This window comes from Ambystoma mexicanum, chromosome 10, assembly GCF_040938575.1.
Source record: "Ambystoma mexicanum isolate Mex_15411 chromosome 10, UKY_AmexF1_1, whole genome shotgun sequence".
Classification (NCBI taxonomy): Eukaryota; Metazoa; Chordata; class Amphibia; order Caudata; family Ambystomatidae; genus Ambystoma; species Ambystoma mexicanum.
The window spans coordinates 292,597,541-292,617,990 of record NC_090932.1 but is presented as its reverse complement, the minus strand read 5'-3'; the positions used below and the strand labels follow the sequence as shown (position 1 = coordinate 292,617,990).

The following is a 20,450-nucleotide window of genomic DNA, read 5'->3' as shown; positions in this document are numbered from 1 at the left end:
TGCCAACTACGCACAACTACTGCGTGTGACCTGACAATTTGTATGTAGTTAATATTCACTCTTGCACCATAGATTCATACAGTGCATCTGTAATTCAAGCGATGATTTGTTTAGCTATCATGTAGCTGTTAAGCCCATCAATTCCTCATTGGTATTTACACATATATGCTTTAATGGCAATAAAATATATATATATTGTAAATAAATATAGACTGTTCTCAGGTTCAGTGTTGGTTTTCTCAGGCCAATTATTGAAATAAATGAATTCTGTTGCCACTCGAGAAGCCCTTTAAAGAAAATAGGCTCTTGATAAATAAATAAAATAAACCACCTAACTTGCATATCTATCCGTTTTTCCCCTTCACTTCATTAATGGCGAAAGGTGAACCCCAGAAACCAACGCTGCGTTACAAAAAAGACTCAGAAAGGCCTTTTTTTTAAATGAACACAGAAATCCAGTCACACAATCAGCACTTGACTTTTATTAATTAGATGTTAATTTATTAATTTAATAACATAAGTAGAAAAAGAGACATGTTTATATTACTGTACGCTAAAAAGCACAAGAAAAGTTATGTACAATAAATTAGAGGAATGCAATAAATAGAGCAAGAGTCAGCCTTCTACAATAGAGGCTACAAATGAGGCTTCCTTCGGCTTGAAGTACCCGGATCTTTCGTTCACCGGCAGGAGCAGGGATGCTCGGGGGTGTTTTAAAGAGGCATATCTATAAGATACATATGAGAAAGTGTCTACGTTTCAGGGGGACGTGTGGTTTGGATCCATTGACTTGGCAGGCCTCACCAGGGTCTCCACATATCTAGTGCTCCCATCCTGGCACCGCAATGGGAAGACATGGGGGGCTTGGGTGAGCCGGGGGCACAAGGGGGAGAGGGGTCTACAGCAGACTTTGAACCCTTAGGGGAGAAGGGCAGCCCCTGAGGGGGCCGTGCATCCACCGGGTCCCCTGGGGATGCGCTCCGGCAGTCTTGGGGTGCGGGTGGCACAAGGACAGGTGTGGGATCCTGGGCCGCCTCTTCGCTGGACTTGGGCAGGGACTTCAGCAGGTGGTTGAGCATGCGGGCGCCCAGGGTCTTGTCCATCCACTCGCAGGTGAGGAGAAGGTTGTGGACCTCGTGCACGCACTGAATGTAGCCCGTGCTGTACTTCTGCTGGTCTTCTGCCCCCTCCCTGGAGTCTGCAAAGAGAAATGGTATGCTAATGAGGGACAGCACATTGAACTCTTTCCTTCCTTCCAAGCACTGTCTTCCCTAAGGGATACGCAGCCATCAATACGCAAGAGCACTGAGCAAGAGGAGATTTCATTATCTTCCATTTCATTGGCATTTCCGGTCTTGCAGACATTTTGCATACAACATGGCGGCTCTCATATTCATCAGGAAGCTGGATATTGCATTCAGAGCACATATTCAGCCGAGTTCACGATTAGGTATGTTAGAAAAAATGAGAACAACTTTTGCACAATCACTATAAAAGTCAAGTTGCTACTAAGCGAGCAACTGAACACTAAAAGGTTTGAAGCGGGCTTTGAGAAAATCTGCTCTCTGTACATTTTTGCGTTCAATATTTTCCACATCAATCAGCCAAATTCTTTTTTGTGTGTCACGGCTCAACAGCACCTTACCAACAGCACGATCGTTTTTTTTTTTTTGTGTGGGTTTGTATCATAGTTCACTTTTTGTGATGTCATCTAAGTCCCAGTTGCTGCTGTTTTAAATCTAGCGCCACCGTGTGGCGCCAAGAAAGATATTTTGAGGCCATGTGGGAAATAGCACATCCCCGGCACCTTCCACTATTTTCCACTGATGGTGCGTGCGCCTGTTTCTTCCCTCCTCTCTAAGCCTCTTTCAGTCTAGTGTCCAGCGAGCAGGTGTTTTAGTTAAGCTCATAGCAACACAATGGCAGCAGCCGCAAGGACGCCAAATTGGGGAGAAATGTAGAAACGCTGTGACCAAGACCAGAGGTTTTAAAGCAGGGATATTATCATCACAAGCAATGTTATGCATTGGTGTATACCAGTGGTCTTCAAACTTTTTGGCCTGGGCCCCCCTGAGCAAAGTTTGGGCAGGCCGGACCCCCCCAAAAGTGCCAGATGGACAGTATGTAGAAATCGCTATGAACTTTTGCGTGCCGTCACCGCACCCTACTCCCAGTACAGACCCTGGGGCTCTCCCCACCCTACTCCCACCACTATCCCAGTGCTGCCACCCATCCTGCTCCCACCACAGTCCCATAACACAAGCATACACACATGCATACACATTTAAATAAAAAATAAATTGCTATAAACGTACCTCGCGTGGTTGCTAAAATTCCCCGCTCCAGGTCGCTCTGCACCTATCTGTGAGGAGGCGCAGGAGCACCCCCTCGCACATACATACATGCAGTGCCCCAGCCAGCATTTCCAATGAGCTATGCAAGGCTGGCGAAGCAAAACACCCCCAGCGTTGCATGGCTCAGTGATCATGTGCGGCTGGGGAAATGAACTGTCAAAGGCAAACAGTTTCCCTTTGACAGTTCAGCCAGCCCAGGAGCACTCCCTTAGCTGGAAAAAGCAGCTGAGAGAGTGCTCAGTGTTTCACTGGGCTGGCTCCTCGGCTCCTCCATAATGGGTGAGGTGGCCAGTGGGTGGACGCCCCCTCACCCATTATGGATGAGCTTGGACTGGCCTATAGGGCAATAGGGAGATGACCGTACCAAAAATGCTAGTGTAGGCGAGTAAAAATGGGCCACTTTTTTTGGCCAATGTGGGCCAGTTTGAGGAGTTACTTCACTATGCAGCTAGTAGTTTTGACCATTGTTGCTGAATAAATATTCTTTAAATATCACCATTCGTTTACATTTGAACAAAAAACAACCCCTTGGGTACTATTCAAACAGTCTGTGACTAAACACTGAATATACATTTGCAACTGCTGGCCATTTTTTCATTGGTGCCTAAGACTGTTTTATGGCCCAGTCTGACGATGTGAGCTGCCCCTTCCCATTTCCTCCAATCTAAAAAATAAAAATAAATTAAAATTTTTTTTTTTTTTTACATTTCATGCTGGGCTCTGGTGCCCCCCCTGGGATGCGAACGCACCCCCCCACCGGGGGCGCACCCAACAGTTTGAAGACCTCTGGTGTATACTGAGTCACATTAAGGAGCAGCATGGAATAGATACCCTTTAGTGTGCAACACGAGGGATGTCTTGCATAAAAATTAAAGTAGCAACTACACTCCATTCAATAGAGGATCCATGCAATAAATACAGTACAAAGAAACAGACATTTTGTATTCTAAATTCAGGTTTTCATGGTGAAAAATGGTTTAGATGCAAATCTCGGACATATGTATATGGACAATTTGAAATGAATGTATGGTGCCTGAAGAAGACCATGCCAAGTAAATAGCTTAGGCACAAACCGTCGAAACATGTGGGTTAATGGTGACATTATTTTGTTCTGAAATTGTATTTCAGAATCAAAGAGTGGAGTATTTATAAACCCACTGTAAACATTGATGTGGTCTTTTCTTGTTAGTTTCATTGTGTCACTGTACTATTGAATGTTTTTAAAAAAATGTTTATGTAAGATAGATGTATGATAGTGGTGTGATTGGGATTTTTTCTTGTTCATAAAAGTTTTAAACTTTCGATCTGAGATCTGATATGTCCACATATATGAATTGCTTTTATGACCTAAATTCAAAATTACCATGATTTACTCACATTCCTTGCACAAATGGTGCATGTTTCGATGTGTGTATATATATATTCACTGAAAAAACTTTAGTTGAAGTTTAGTTAAGGTGCCCATATTTATTGCAACAAAACCCTTTAAATTCAGCGCATTTGGGAAGTCATGACTGGCTTAACTCAGTTTGCTCCCATTTATGTGCCCCATAGTGCCATGTCCCCCATAATGTATATCATTGTGAATCCCTTCTCTTATTACATATATGTGTTCATGGACTTTGCAACGGGAACGCGCCAATTTAAGCCAGTCATGGCTTCCCAAATGCGCAAAATTTCAGGGGTTTTGTTGTGATAATTTTGACCACCTTAACTAAACTTTAACTAAAGTTTTTTCAATTAATTTCAAATATTTTGTTATACCATCGTTTTTCTTCATGCCACTGGCCTTCGACCCTGCCGAGATGTAATTGAATGTAATGTAAGTGGCCTTGTACATCGCCCGTCTGCCACTATCGTGGCCTCACTGCTCTGTAAGAAAGAAAAGGCGGTGGGGTTCAATAGTGGGACAGTGGGAGAAGCAGATGCAAAACCTGTCGTGTGGACGGGTGCAAGTTGAAAGTACCCAGCACCTGTGTGCCAATCTCAAGGCTACAAGTTTGGCAGAGAAGCTTGGGCGTTATCCATAGGGTATAGCCCAAGATCTGATAGATTCCAGTGCTTTGGGTCTCGTTAGCCGCTGATGTGCAAGAGTGCTATAGGGCTAAAGAGGAGAGCATATGCATGAGTCGAATAGTGATGACGTGCTAATGGCTGGATCTCTAGTCGACTTCTGTGGGGGGGGGGGGTAAAGTGTTAGGTGGTAGGAGATCTTAGAGGGAAACCGTTTAGTCGGGCATCATGAGTAGTATGCCCTACAAGGGAAACATCCTGAAACCTGCACTCCTACCCCTATGCCATTTGATAACAGGGCCCATTTGTCTAGCTAATAATGCCACCTGTCAATCTCTCTGTCTCTTGCTTTCTCTCAAAACAAGGAACTTCACGCCAGCTCTTCTCTTTAACTACATTTGGGACCTTCACCAATAAGATGGGTTCCGTCAGAGTAGGGCTCTTATGGTCATCAATGGGTTTTTGCCTCAATTACTGACCGGATACCAAGCACATTACCGGTGGCGTGGGCAGCCTTTCTGGCGGGACCAACCACGATTCTTCATGAAAGAACAGCGTCTTGATAAACGAAAATGGTCTCAGACTGCCCTCTGGCGGCCGAATGCAAGAATGTAACAAACCCTTCTCTTTCGAAACATTGGATTTGACATGCCTTTTAAAGCAATTGTCCTAATCGGATCTGAATATTGTATGCCTAAACCGCCCCCCGCACCCACCGCATTTCTCCCCTCTCGCCCGTGTCTCTTCTGCCATACTTCAATGTTATTCTACTGTGATTTGCACAAAACATTTAAATTAATTTAGGTAACATGAAGTATTCCATATTCTTTAACATACGTATTTTTATGTTATTAAGTTGTTAAATTTCACGTGTTCCTTTTCATTTAAATGCCCAATGAAAAACCTATGCATGTTATTCTATTATTCTGAAATGTTGCTAATAATATTTCTCCTAAAGGTTGAAACATTGCTCATGCTGAGAAAATGGATGCTAATTAAAAGAGCTCAAAATAGAAGCCAGAATTCTGCAACGCTCTGCAATTTTTTGTACTGCGCATTGTGATAACGTTTATCGTTTCTTAGCAATATTGGCTGTTATATTTTTAAAACCATCAAATTAATGCCTTCATTTCATCCCCAAATATATCTGAGTGGGTTTATGGTCTGATTTTGGTTACTGACCTTAACTGTAGAGCACCTGTCAGCAAATGATGGTCTTTCAAAAACAGGTAGCATGTTGAACTTTTCTATTGGTGGAATGCCTTGTCAATCAGTGTATTCTTACATACCTTGACCGAGAGAGAGTGGGAGCTGTCCTGTCCCGTCCTGACAGCAAAGGACCGAAAAAGAGGTTCAGTTGCTGCAGGGCGCCCCCCTCTGCTGAGCCTGTGCCAGTGCCGCTGCCTGCCCGTGTGCACCAGCTAGGGTGTTACTCTGCGCACCCCTGCCTGGCTGGCACACATGGACAGTCACGCACTGCCTGCACAAGCAAAAAGTACAGGTGACGCATGTTCCAAAAACTGGTGACCTGCTGACCCAGGCCTGGTACAATGCATGCGAGCTATTCAGGCGTGCGTGCGTGCCTTCCGGGAAAGCAGCGTGGAAGCACCATGCAAACTAATGACATCAGGTTAATTAAAGCATTTAAAGATGTTGCTATTTTGCATTTATTTCGTTGCGTTCTGGATAAGACACCTTTACGTTTGTTATATAGACAATGGTCAGCATCGCACTTCCCCAATACCTGTCGCATTGCCCCTGGTTAGGAGGATACTCTCTCTGCGATATGTTCTCTAGGCAAGACTCAGACGCCCACAGCTAGGCTGCATGGTTTCTCAAAATGGGGTCAAAACTCTGCAGCAGCCGCCGAACCGACTGCGCCAAGGTATGCACATTCTGATATCCCACAGGGAGCATTCTCTACCTAGGACTCTTAAAAGCAAAAGGTGAGGCCAGAAGCCAGTGATTGGGGAGGGGGCTCTGCCCGCCCTTGAATAATCAGATTGAGAGCTGGTACAAGCCCGTCTTCGCAGGTACCGTAATGCGCCTATTGAAAGCCTATTGTCATGTCTGCTAACCCAGGCAAGAGAGACAACGTTTTTTCTGCTTATTTTGATGGATGGCCCCGGCGCACTAATGATGGAGAATGGGATTAAAACGCCCAGCACAAGAGACTTCATTTCCCCAAAGACTCTGATCTCGCTATTTGTATTGTTTTGTGTTGAAGAATTCAGAGGCCACAAGGGGTTCTGTGAGGGCATTTTGGAGAGTGCTTCTCCACCCCCTCCCCAGGCCCCTTGCCACCAGGCACGCAGTTGGCTGTTGGTGACTCTGTCACACGTGTGGCAGCGTGGTTTAGCTGGTGGAGGGGTGGCAGGTTCGCAGAGAGAAGGAAGCCGCAGTGTCAGTGCTGCACAGAGACTCTGGACAGACATGGGGGGACACCACCATGGTTCTGCGGTCCGCGCAGGACGGATGGACCCGGCCCAATCACTTCTTCACACCCTCAGCAGGCTGTTGCTTTCTTTGAAGTAGGTGGGGAGCCGGGGACTGAGTCAGTCTCATCCTCAGTCGGGAGAGGTTGGGGCCTGGGGTACACGAAAAATAAGCCCGACTGACTGCAACAAGTAGGCCGCAAACATGCTGGGCTGGCTTAGGCAGCAGGCTCTCTCCTCGGCTCTCACACGACGCCACGCCCAACAGCAACTCCCGAAGTGAAGGTGGCACTGTGCTGTCTGTACAACAACACCCATGTGACCCACACTCACCCTGATATGTCATTTCATTGGCACAGAGTAACAGCCAATGAAAACTGTATATTCTGTGTTACTATACAGAATTCAGCAAATTCTGCTTAGTAACAAAAGAATATTAGTTTTCATTGGCTGTCAGTAGTCTCGCCAGGCCCAGCCAGCCATGCCTGCTGCAACTCAAGCAGAGCATGAGATAAAGATCACAAATCACAATGACAATGATTTGTGATCAATCTCTTCCCTGTGCCCAAAAAAGACTGCCGGTGTTGGCCACCGCCAAACACCGGCACACATTAAGCACTGGAACTAGCCATGGGCCAGCCAGCCTTAGACGGAGAACTGACTTCCTCTCAGCCCCCTAATTTAAAAACATGTGGGGAGGCCTTCAGGACCGCAAATGAGGTGAGAGATTGTAACACCATTTTAGCTGCACATCAGATTTTGGGGCTGCCCAAATGTATGCATATGGTTCATAGCTACAAACTCTTTAATGTAAGAGTGAATGGAGTGCAAAATTAAAAGGCCACATGCCCACTGTTCAATGTGTACGTAGTGATTCAAGCATACAACCCTTTTATCACTGACATAGATGTCGAAAATAAATATCTGCCTTTGTTCTCCTGTTCCCAAAATGCTCTTTGATTTTAGGCAAAGCAGCCTGGAACCCTTACAGGGGCAATTTGCCCCCTTTCCTTTTCTCATAGGGGCATTTTAAAAGAGTACAGAAAGGATGCGCCAGACTGTCTATCCTGGAATCAGAATCTTCTATTAAAAAAATAATGTACTTGGGTATTCTAGTTTTTAATAGTGTGCTTTGCTCAAAGGCAAGTGTAGCATTCATTTTATGCCTACTATATAAACTCCCCATGATTGCTAGAAATTAAAATTGTGAAATATTCAAAATAGCCAGGTTATATTCGCACATGAAATCATTTACTTTGTTAATTGTTTCTTTGAAGAGGAACAGTTGGATCTTGCACAGGACTTGCCCTCATCATCAGTTGGAGACTGTGACGAGGAAGAGTGCCACTCAGTGTAATGAACATTACCGGTAAGTAACAAGAGCAGTTGCTACCAACAAGACTGTCCAGTTTTGCATGCAAACCTCATACATTATTCAAGGCCTTATAAAACAGCAATTTTCATTGTCATAGCACCCCTTGCATACCATTCATGAGTTCAGGGTATGGTAGAAAGTGGCATTTTGCGTCCAGGGAAATGGCGGAACAGTGACATGTTAACTATATACCAACACATTAAGAAACAATTTACATAAAGCGCGACTCAAATTGGACTCATGAAAACTTGCCTCTCGACGAACTCTTCCCCCCTCTCTGAAGACACAAAGGCATGACACTGTACTAAGTTGCAAAAGTACTCACCCGCCATTTTGTTCCCCTGAATGTTCTGCAGGTGCTGGACCGTCATCTCCAAGATGTCTGCCTTTTCCAGTTTGGATTGCTATCAGCGAGGAGCAAAACATAACCAGTGTTAGAATGGAGGTTTTTAGGACCCATCACACAATATGGGTGTTTCCTCTGCCCACACAATATAAATACAGTATTTCTATTTTATTTGTGCATAGCTGCCAGCGACCTGAACGTTGTACTGCAGTGTACAACTGCTCTTACGAATTGCCCCGAATAAAAACATTATTTCTATGTGCTTTTGTTCAAGGAGTTGGCTCTCGGGATGATACAGATCTCCGCACAAAGCGCATGAACCCACTCAACTACCTGCCTGCGCATGAACCCACTCAACTACCTGTCTGCTCCAGAATATGGCAGCTTCAACTTACATCCAGATGAAAGGCGCCGACGACAGTCTCCTTCAGCTTGTCTAAACAGTTGTTAATGCGTTCTCTTCTTTTCCTTTCGATCAGAGGTTTCCTTAGCTGAAACAGAAGAATTCAAGAAAATAAAAGGTTAATGTTGAGGGTCTCTGCTATAACAAAGTACAGTTTGCAGCCATTTGCTCACTGAGTCTTATGAGTCACATATTGTTAGGACTGATTTTCTATACTATGGCCTGGGGGGCAGATGTATAGAAGGCCATCCTATATTGTGGCAGGGACAACTCTGGGAGCTGTAACCAAACCAGTTCAAGGTAGCAGTGATGAGTGGCTAAGTCGCAAGAGGTGGTGAGCTTGTAGAGGGTCCACAATGAGTACACACAATGGGAGTCACAAATTACACTTAGACAGCATGTATAAAAATACAGTTATTTATTTATGGCCAAACAACACTATGAAAAATGACTGCTATCAGGTAGAAGTATCACACAACAGTAAAAATAGAACACATATATACAGTAACTAGAGTGGGCCATACTGCATATCAAAACCCTGTAAAGGAAAGTACAGATCAGTTTATGCACAACAGTTCCATAGAGAATTAGCACTAGCTTCAAAGGTCCTGCACTAAGTTGTCTGGGGCGTAATGCCAAAAAGTTCAGGAAATGTTCAGACACAGTTTGTAACGCTGGAAGAAATGAGGGTAGGGTCTCTGGGGTCCAGTGAATTATTCCAAGGGTTAGAAGACACATTATACTGGTCAACTAAAGTGTCCCCAAATTTCGGAAGGATTGCGCATGCAAGTAATGGCAAAGCCAAACTGTTCTAAAAGTTTATAAAAGTTAGCAAAAGATTTGATGGGAGTTTAGTGACAAGTAAGAACCACTGCAATTCACCCCCATATTCCAATTCTTCACAGGACTAGGTAGGTCAATGGAAAAAGGTCAGAGGTCACTTTTCCCACCATCAGCCTCAGCCCTTGATTCACAGGGGTTGCAGGTTCTAGCAGATCTCTGGCCGGTGTCTTTGGCTGGTGCAAGGACTCTTGGTGGAAGAATACAGCAAAACACAATGCAGGACACCTCTCACGACTGGATTCGACTCAGGTAAGCTGTTTCGGATGGCGGTCACTGCAGCACGATGACGCAAATGGACTCACTTGTCGCAGTCAGACATTCCCTCCTATCTCGGGTCCCCTTAACACTAGAACTCCGACATTACACTGAGTTAAGTCTTGTAGGACAAGCTGAGGATCCCCCAAGTTCTAGGCCTCGACTCGGAACGGGAACGTCGGCAGCACGGTAATCCAAACTCAGAGCTGGTCAGCCACACGCAGGTCCCGGGGCACATCCGAAGGTTCTTCTTCGCATGGTACCGAGCAGATGTCAGGAATGGATGTTCCCTCCACTTCAAGGGTTGCAACTCTCTCGCAGGACTGCTAGAGATCGACAGCATGACAGGGCTTGTTCTGGACAGCAGCAGTAGTTGGTCGCTAGGCCTCCTTCAGACGGGTCACCGGTCTCCTCACGAGTCTCACAGCTGGACAGAAATCTTGGCTCCTTTAGGTCACTCCTTGATCGCTGTAGAGTGGGTGCAGGGGTCCTCTTCTTATCCCAAAAGCCAGATAAGAGCAGAAACTCCCACTAGCCAATAGTAGACCTAGCGCTCACACACGCTCCAGCATTGGTCCAATCAGGACCACTGGCGGGAACACTCATGTATATCACTCAGACACACTGGAACCAGTTTGTGGATTAGGAGCAGACAGTCCCATCCCACATTCTGCCAGCAAACACACGTTGCCCTCCAGTAGCCCGCCAACAGCCTCTGCTTTCCCGGACACTGGAAGTTCATATAAGGATTTTCCTAGCCTCACAGGCCAAGAAAAAAGCTAAAAAAAAAAGATGGCCAAAGGACAAACAAAAACCTCGTGGCATGGCCATGTTTGACCACTAGCCACAGTTAGTAGCCAAACTCAGTAAACGCGTTGTGGCTAAAACGAAAAGAACCAAAAAATGGTAAAAAGTCACTGCTGCCACCAGCTTGTCCAATTAAAGTAACCAAAAATCCTCTGAGTGTTAATCTAGGACAAAAACAAAAGTGTACCCCATTGTACTACATTGTAAGATGTCTTGTACAATGATAAAAAGTTACCACAAGTGATAACACGTTATTAAGAGCAGTAACAAAGTAACTAGACTAAAGGAGACCATGTTTCCCAGTGCAAGGACATGTCAGTTTCCCCATAACAGATGAGCAAATGACAGTATAGTGAAGCTTAAGGCATCACCGCACTGTAAAAAGTACAGGTCAGGATAAAAAATAAAAGCAATACGTTTGGGGCTCCATAAAAATGGAAGGAAAGGTGCAGTAAAGAGAAATCTTTCCTAACACTGCAAAGGGTGCCTTCGGTAAGCACTTGTGCTATGGATTAAGCTCCCCTCCGAGGTATTTTTTGCTGCAGATGCAGATGTTTCTAAGTCCAGGCTAGCTGACGCCTGAGGGCATGGAAGCAATGGAAAAACAGTAGGAAATGTCTGATCCCTGATTGCTCCGATCCTGATATTTTTGGGAGGGGAAAGTCTCCCTTTTCTGGAACAGAAATATCTACAGGGGCTCATTTAGGATTTGGCAGCATGTCCTCCAGAAATACCGACAAGACTCGTTGACAATTAGCGCATGTGCTAAGCGCGCAGTAACTTGAAGGATCGGCGTGAACCAGTCATGCGGGCCCTCCAGTTATTCCCCATTTTTTAGTCCTTTAGAAACCCATTGGGAAATGCCACATTACTGCCTCCAGAATGACAACAAGCATTAATACCGCGTGTGGTACCGCCTTTGCATTGAGGAGATTTCCTGCACACAAAAGCAAGCGGTACTTGTAAGCGCTAACCTTGTTTTCCTCGCGGCTATTGTAGCCATTGGCATGTTCGCGGTGGTGTTTTATCTGCGGCCGTTTTCGCTGCATTTTTTTAAAAATTAATAAACATGTGTATTTAGGGTACGGGATTAGGGATGGGGTGGGAGGGTGAAGTGGTGTGGGTCAGTTAGAGAGTGGTGGGGGAAACCCTCCTACGGCTTCAGTGGAAACACCATGTGAACAGATAAAATTCCAAGGTGTGGTTACAGTCTTGGGGTTAAAGGATCTGGGGGGAGGGGTAGAAATTGGCATCCGCATCCTGGGGAACTTGCTTGCAAACGTCAATGTAAGTGTGGGCGCACGATAGATAGATAGATAGATAGATAGATAGATAGATAGATAGATAGATAGATAGATAGATAGATAGATAGATCATTAGAAGACCCCAACTCATTGCCTATAGAAGATGTAGGAAAATACTGAAAAAGTATAACTGGATATGACTTGCTCCACCATACATTATTCTATGCTTTACTTGAAAGTAAAATATAAATAATAATAATTTGTTTTTTGTATAGCGCTTTAATATAAAGCACTTTACACAGGTCATATTTACATAGATTACTATTATTACCCAATCGAAATCGGTACTAATTTACCAACCTTGGAAGGATGCAAAGCTGAATTGGCTTTGCAGGGATTCGAACCTGCTGATTTGCAGATGAAACACTGATCACAACAGCGAGCGTTAAACCGCTGAGCTATCGTACATTCATTCATCTGCTGAAAGGCAAAATGCTTTAATTTTCAGTGAAAATAAGGAAGCCCTGTTTAAAACAGAATAATTACTTGTATTAAATGGTTTGACATCTCGGCAGCAACCACGTTAGCACGCTGCACTATGTTATCAGCTGTCTTTATATACAATGATGTGGAGGCTTGTTTGTTTGGCTCCTGTGACTAACGCGTATACGTGAAAACATTTTTTAAATGACTGCGTTTTTCTTTTTTTAAATGCAGGGGGGATCTCCGCCACCCTCTCCACCCACCTTAACTCTTTCCCTTACCCCACCCAACCCCGATTGTTTTTTTTAAATGTCCCCAAAATCGGCGAAATGATCGCTAAAAAAAATGCGGTCCTTTTGAAATTCGATGTTTTCTTTGCGAATTTTTCTGCGATACCCTGACTAACATATGTTTTTATGCAAGCGCAAGATTTATGTAGCTTGGAACTTGCAAGCAAGCAATAGCTTGCTGTAAAGAAAGGAGAAGTTCAGAGAGAGGACAGGGAGAGATCGGGGAGAAAAGGGGGACAATGCGGTCCCATGGGGCCAACGGTAACCAAATGTTCCTCGAAGAGCAGCGTCTTGAGTGCCTTCTTGGTGTGCAGGAGAGATGAGGCCATTCTTGTGGGAATCATTATGTCACTCCAGAGTCTGTGTGTGCAGCAGGCGAAGGCCTGTTATTCATGCATTCGCTCTAGGGTGACCAGATTTTCAAAACATAAAACCGGGACGGCCAACAACATAAAAGAGGGACTACCCCATCGCAGCCCACCAATTACCGCCCCTCCCCCAACACGCCCCCACAACCACCCCCAACCATATTTCCATCACTTCTCCTTTCTATGAACTGTATATAATCTCATTGGTGCAGTTTTGTCTGTGAGTCATGGCATGTAAATTCAAAACGAGCGTTAGCTCTAATTGATATTACATGGCTTGCTGGACAATAATTTCCAAGCCAGTCTCTGTGGCACAGTCAGTAAGTGTTATGACTTGTACCTGAAAGGTTGGGGGTTGGAAAGTGTAGCCCCCCAAACATGCAAACCCCGAATAGGGTTTCAAAAATGAAAAAAACTCCCGGGAGAGGAGGATGATGAACCTGGACGTCTGGTCACCTTAATTCACTCTGGGTTCCCCTAGATACTGGTCTGGCAATGCTGCGGCTTCTGGGGGGGGGGGGGGTTGACTGTCTAACTACCCTTTATTGCTAGGCCACAGGATAACATGCGCAGTGAACGCCTTTGTGATTTCACAGCTGATAGATTTTTTTAAAAGAAGAGAATTGGGCCTGTGTGTACAGTGTGGGCCCGATTTCCTTTGAAACAAAAAAAACAAACAAAAATTGCTGTATAGACAGTGGTCGAAGTGGGTGGGAGCGGTTGGGAGCGGTGCTCCTGTACTTCTTTTAATTGGGTTTGACTGTTCCTATACTTTTATTTTAAAAAGAAAATGTTCCAGAATCATTTAAGTTTAAAATAAAATTGTAGGAAGAGGTTTAAACTCGCACTTTCAGTGCACTGCACTGAACGTTCCATTAAACTGCAGGCACATGCTTTTGGGGGGTTGTATTGTACATGGGAGGGGGTGTAGCGATGGAGTTTGAGGGGGCAGGGCAGGCCAGTAGGGAACATAGTTCCACTACTTCTTTTCGTACACTTTGACCACTGTGTATAGCAAATAAAAAATGGAAGACGTTGTCCCTTTTCTATTGCCTTCGCCAGGTGACAAGCGGCAGGGCTTTATGTTGGTGTGTGAGAAAGAGGCAGACAAATCAGTGTGGTGACGGGGAGTGGATAGGGGAGGCGGGAGTGCGCTATTGAGTGTAAGAGGAGAGGAAATGGGCTTGAGACAAGGGAAATGGCAGAACAGGGGAGCAGCGCCGAAGGGAGGAATGGGACGCACACTTGCGTCAATGATTTGTCCCCTCGTCCACAAGCCTCCTGATTGGATGGCGCCACTCAGCCGGGAGCTAATGACAAGAGCAGCAGGAGATATCAGTGAACATTCTTATAAACAACTGATGTTCACATCTTGCCCCCAGTCCTGTGCTGTGTTTCTTAGCACCAAGATGCCCTGGGGTGGACGTGCGCTATACAAATTTGGATAACATAACATAACATCAAGTGGGCTTTGTCTGGAGCCGACTCGGACAACATTGAGCTTCATGTATCATCCAGATGAGGTAATCGAGTATAATGTACTAGGATGATGATATCATTGCGCACCATGTATATTAACATTGAGCTTCATGTATCATCCAAATGAGGTAATCGAGTGTAATATGCTAGGATGATATCATTGAGCATCAGGTGTATCATCCAGATGAGGTAATCGAGTGTAATATACTAGGATGATGATATCATTGTGCATCAGGTATATAATTCAAATGGTGGGAATAATGAAAATTTTGGTTAAAATAAAATGAGTAAAAAGTTTGTTTCAAATTATGCAAATGTAGATAGTTGGAAATACTTGGTGCACACAGCAGTGTTTTTGAAGGTCAAAATTCATGGTAATGATGTCATACTTCTGAGCAATTTTTCCTAATGAACAGGAATGACATAATTCCTGCGAATTTCCGATTTTAACCAATTGGAGGCCCCCACAGTTTTTATATATTATAGAAGATATATTTGGCGGGTACTGTTTCATGAGCCAATAATGTCATCTCAGGAACCTGATGCCTTCTACAGAGACGTGTATGAAAACAGCCCTGCAGAAAAGGAGCAGGCACTTGTACTACTTCAAAACAGGTAAATAGCCCCAACAAAAAGATATTTTATTTTTGCATTTTATTGTGCATTTGTTAGGCGCTTATACAGTAAGCCAATACTGTTTCAAAGCGCCCAAAGGGCAATGGGGAGGTCCATGGGATTGAAAAACAATGAATACAGTGGAAGATAAAGACGAGCATATTAAGGCTTGTGAGTATTCAGAACGTGCAAGTGCAGCGAGAAGAGGGTCATTTGGGTTTGGGGTAAGTGCTGGAATGTCCATGCTCGTGGGTGAGCAGCCAGCAGATGAAGTGCATAGTATGGTAAGTGCTATGTGGCCTGCGGCCGCATTGGTAGAAAATGCAGGCCTCCAGGATTGAGGCCGGTGGGTGCCAAGGCAAGTGCTGCGAGGTTGGCAGAGGCTGGAGCGATTGGGTATGGGAGACCCAGTCCCCGAGGGATACATAAGGACCCTGGCCACCAATCACAGCGACTGTGAGATTAGCAGAGGAGGGACGAAGGCAAAAGTCTTGAGGAGCTTCTGGAATTTCAGGAAGTCCTGCTCAAGACAAGATGAAGGGGTAGGCTGTTCCATAAGAAGGAGCCAGCGGAAAGAAAGTGATCGGCCTCCAGAGGTCTAGAGGGAGACTATTTAGTAAGAGAAAGTTGCAGATAGTGTGGTCCGAGGCCCCAGACAGCCTTGTGGATGATGCAGAGGGATTTGAATTTAATCTGTGCCACAACCGGGAGCCAGTGAAGAGTGTTTAGGGCAGGAGAGATGCAGTGCCTGGGCTTAAGGCCAAGAATAAGTCTTGCTGTCCTATTCTGGATTAGCTGGATGGGTCGTAAAATGGAAGAAGGTAGATTCAGGAGAAGGCTATTGCAGTAGTCCAGCCTAGAGAGAACTAGGGCTTGGGTAACGTTAAGCTTCTGGGGGAAAGTGAGAAAAGGGAGAATTCCTTTGAAAAGGAGGAGTTGAAAGTGGGACTTCTTGGCAATGTCCTGAGTGTGAGGGAGGAAGGAGAGAGAGGAGTCGAAGATGGCTCCAAAGTTTCTGGCTTCAGAAGAAGGAGAAGGGGGAGAGAGCACAGAGTATGGACAGAGTGAGGAGAAAAAAGAGGGAGCCGGGGTCCCAATGGGAACGATCTCAGTCTTGCTGGCATTGAGGCAGAGATCGTTGGAAGTACACGAGGACTGGATGGCAGATAGGCAGTCAGAGATGATGGAAGATGCAAGAGGGTCAGCAGAAAGTTTGAAGAAGAGTTGTGTGTCCTCTGTGTAGCAGTGGAAGTTGGCAGAGAAGGAGGAAATGAGGAGTGCTAGCTGAGCAAGGTAAGTGTTGAAGAGCTGGAGGTGAGGTTTGAGCCCTGGGGGACACCACAGGAGGAGAAGGAAGTAGGTGAGGAGAAGGTGCCCAAAATGACTTGGGATGAACGGTCAGTTAGGAAGGAGGTCAGCCAGTCCGGTGCCTGCTCCGAGATACCAAGGGTATTATGGAACCGTTTTATGAGGATGGAGTGGTTAATCGTACTGAAGGCAGAGGAGAGATCCAGTAGGATGAGGACAGCTGGAGAGTTGGAGTCCTGAGATGCAAGCAGTTCTTCACAGGTGTTCAGAAGAGCAGTTTCTGTGCTTCTGGATGCTCGGAATCCATATTGATGATCGTGGAGACCACCAACAAGTTCAGTGTGTGAGGTAAGTTGTGGAAAGGCCAACTTCTCCAGAAGTTTCCCAAGGAAGGGGGCGATAGAAATAGGGTGGTAGTTGGCTGGACAGGTAGGGTCTGCTGAAGGTTTTTTCAGGTGGGGGCGCACAAGGGAGTGCTTGAGGGAGGAGGGGAAGGAACCAGTGGCAAAAGAGTGGTTGCAGAGTGAGTGAGTAAGGGGGAAAGAGAGCCAATGTTGTCCTTTATGTTCCTGGATGAGCAAGGGGAAACCTGTTTGGAAGAGACCTTAATAGAGGGGGCAACTCTGGTGACTTCTTCAGGTGTGACGGGGAGAAAGAGGAAGAAGGAAGGCGAGAAGCCATAGGAGGAAAGGGAGTGAGGGAGGGATTGGGTGGGAGGGTAGCAAGGTTGCTCTGTATGTCCAAAGTTTTAGTGGTGAGGTGTGTGGCCAGTGCATTGCAGAGGGCCTGGGACAGAAGAGGGGAGGAGGAGACTGCAGAAGGGTTGGCTAGTTCCCTGCAGATTTTAAAGAGTTCAGCCGTGTTGTTGGATGCACCCGATACCTGTGTCTGGATGTGGGTCCTTCTCTTGGCACAGATGGAGAGTCTGTATTGCCTTTGGAGAAGGCCAGTTTATCAGAGGGTGAACCTGAGGTTTGCCACTTCCATTCCACAGCTCTGCACTTGCGTGTCAGGGCTGCAAGTTCAGAGTAGTAAAAATATGCCCAACACAATGTAGGAAACAGCTGACAAATAGGAGCCCCTGTTTCCACTTACACAGCTCCTTGGGTATATTTGGATCAGTGGCTCCAGCAGAGCCGGGCACAGAAAGGAGGGCGTAAGCTATTCCTGCTTGATTTTAAGAGCAACTTCAAGGCAATAATGTGTATTTTAATGTTTATAGATGATTAGCCCCAAAGAAGTGTGGATTGTCAAACAATATCTATTTAGAGTTCAAATCTATTTTTAATCACCTAACAAAATCTCCCATTTTGGAGAGTAAGAATTCTTTAAGTCCCAACTTCAAAAAATAGTGACAATATGCTACCGCTGGAAACTATTATTTTGAGTCGTTCAGGGCAACCTGGTTTGATTTGTTCAAAAACGCCGAGTGAGCGCCATTAGTTTTTCAGGCAAGTTAATAGCTGGCTTAGCTACATAGATAACTAGGGCCTAATTCACAGACCGCTTTGCACTGCCAACAAACACTTTGAACAGGGCCTAATTCACAGGGCTGTGCAAAGTGTATTTTTGCACAGCAAAGTCACTTTGCACTGCAAAGGTACTCATGGCACCACGCTAAATGGACCTAAATTAAAAAAAAAAGCACTATGTATATAGTGTTTTGGTGGGAATTAGACCCTTAAAGCACAGTGCAAAGAGTACTTGTGCAGTGCAAAGTGACTTGATATGATATGATAGGTTATTTATAACGCGCTTAACACCCAGAGGTTTCTAAGCGCGGAGCCGGGGATCGAACCTGTAGTGCTCCGTGTCGCGAGCACGTTGCCCCTGAGCTATCACTCCACAAAAATACACTCTGCACCGCTCTGTGAATTAGGCCCCGTTCAACGGGTTTGTTGGCAGTGCAAAGTCACTTTGCATCGTGCTAAACGCTCCATGAATAAGGCCCTTAATGTGAATGTGCCTACTCCGGCAAGGCATATTTTACCACTTATATTTTGGATACCCAATCTATTTACCGCATATTTTTCACAGCAATAAAATGTGAATGAGAAGGATCTCATCTTGCAGTGCGGACTCGCCATCACAGACTTCATGAGGCATCCCTGTGTGTAAGATTTACAGCAGTCGCTCATTAACCAGATGTCGGCAACCTGCGGCTCTTCGGATGTTCTGGACTATGACTCCCATGATCCCTCATCATTGAATATGCTGGCTAGGGCTGGTGGGAGCTGTAGTGTAAAACATGTGACGAGCCAAAGGTTGCAGAACCCTGCTCGACTAAACCAGACATGTCTAAGACAGTGATTACATTAGCTGTGATGCATTTAATCAGTATTCATGTGCACAAGCCTTATTATATAGAAACATCTTCTTTTCGAGTTGTGTCATTTGCTCCTGTGTTGGTATCAAGTACATAGTATGCATGTTTGGCAACTTCGTCATGGTTCTGTTGCAGCTAAAGCACTGCGCCTGTAGGGGGCAGTCATGCCTAAGTATTACCCCCAATCCATGCGAAGACTTTTGCGGTAATGCAAGCGCTGCGCGACACACATTGTTATTTATTTATGTATTTCTTGTTTTCATTTGTATACAGTATAGCTCCAAACAGCCCGTGGGGACTGTGGCGCGTGCAGGTGAATGAGTGTATTATGGCGTTTACTCTCTCTCCTGTCTATGGAGTGGCTCCCTAACTGGGGGGTTGACGTTACAGGGAGGACGAGACAATCCTACACATGCGTGCTCGCAGGAGTGACACTGCATGAACACATATTTCCCAGCCGTATCCTCGATCCGAAGTCTCCCTGACTGCGCAGAAGTCTCCTTTAGTCCCCGGATTGCCCTGCCGTCTTCCTGGACTCTCCTCCGCCAGGATCGCCCAACCAACTCCACAATTCTCTTCAAGCACCACTCACTCCCCAATAGTCTCCCTGAACCCCCAGCAGTCTCCCCATTTCTCCAAGGCTCCCGGATTCCCAGGCAAGACCCCGGACTCCCAGCGGTCTTCCTGAACCCCAGGGAACCACCGTCTGTCAAGGCGGAATATCTCACTGTGAAGCAGCTTCACAACTATACCAGAGCTTTGCCATAGAGATGATTTGTTTCATGCAGATAACTTTAATTGGTTTTATTTTCTTTAGAAGTACAGGCTGCTGTAAACATAGTATTGTTGCCAAAATCAATATAAATCATTTCATTGACCTCCGGGTGAGGACGGTCTATGCCGGCATTGTTTGCTTGCTCTACACATATCTTTGCTCAGCAACAAGTGCATTTACCCACTCGGCTAGTTAACTGTCATTGGAACCTGCAGGTGACACACACGTAGTTATGGGACTGCCCAGCCCCCTTGATTGTGCCTCTGTATGGGTAGCTCTTGCGCAGCAAGTGCACGAACCCTCTGAGCTATATTACTGCAATGTGCAGCTTCATTGTGGCTGACAGGACTTAGGGCTGTCTGGTCTGGACACGGGTGACGTAGAAGCAGGTACGGGGCGTGGCGTGGGGAGTGGCATTGCCTGGCATGGTTAGGACCTCATGGCTTTCGGGCCAGTGGGATCGTCTGGGTGCGAATGTGGGTCGGCTCTGCCTGGCTCTCCCTGGTCTGGGCGAAGCTGGTTAGAAGGGCGGGGTGGCCTGGCCGGACACCTACCTTCCGATCCTGCTGGCTGCCGGGGAGTCTCTGTACAAAGCTGGCCATGGCCCTTGCTACAGGGGGGTCGGGGTGGTCGGGGCTGCGCGGCCCCTGCAGACTGCTCTCTTTTCTCTGCTGTCTGTGTCTTTCCCGGCTCTGCCGCTTGCACTTATAAGCCCACATTAGCATGTGAAT

At 45.8% G+C, this 20,450-nt stretch overlaps 1 protein-coding gene across 1 annotated transcript; it reads right to left on the bottom strand.

Annotated features, from left to right (window-relative positions):
* Positions 1-462: 462 nt before the first annotated feature.
* On the bottom strand, positions 463-20,404 carry LOC138491364 (transcription cofactor HES-6-like). Its single transcript, XM_069617860.1, has 4 exons — positions 20,274-20,404; positions 8,919-9,014; positions 8,503-8,581; positions 463-1,198 (listed from the first exon to the last, which is right to left on the bottom strand). The coding sequence occupies exons 1-4, from the start codon at positions 20,319-20,321 to the stop codon at positions 801-803; spliced, it is 621 nt and encodes a 206-aa protein (XP_069473961.1). The 5' UTR covers positions 20,322-20,404; the 3' UTR covers positions 463-800.
* Between the last annotated feature and the right edge of the window lie 46 nt (positions 20,405-20,450).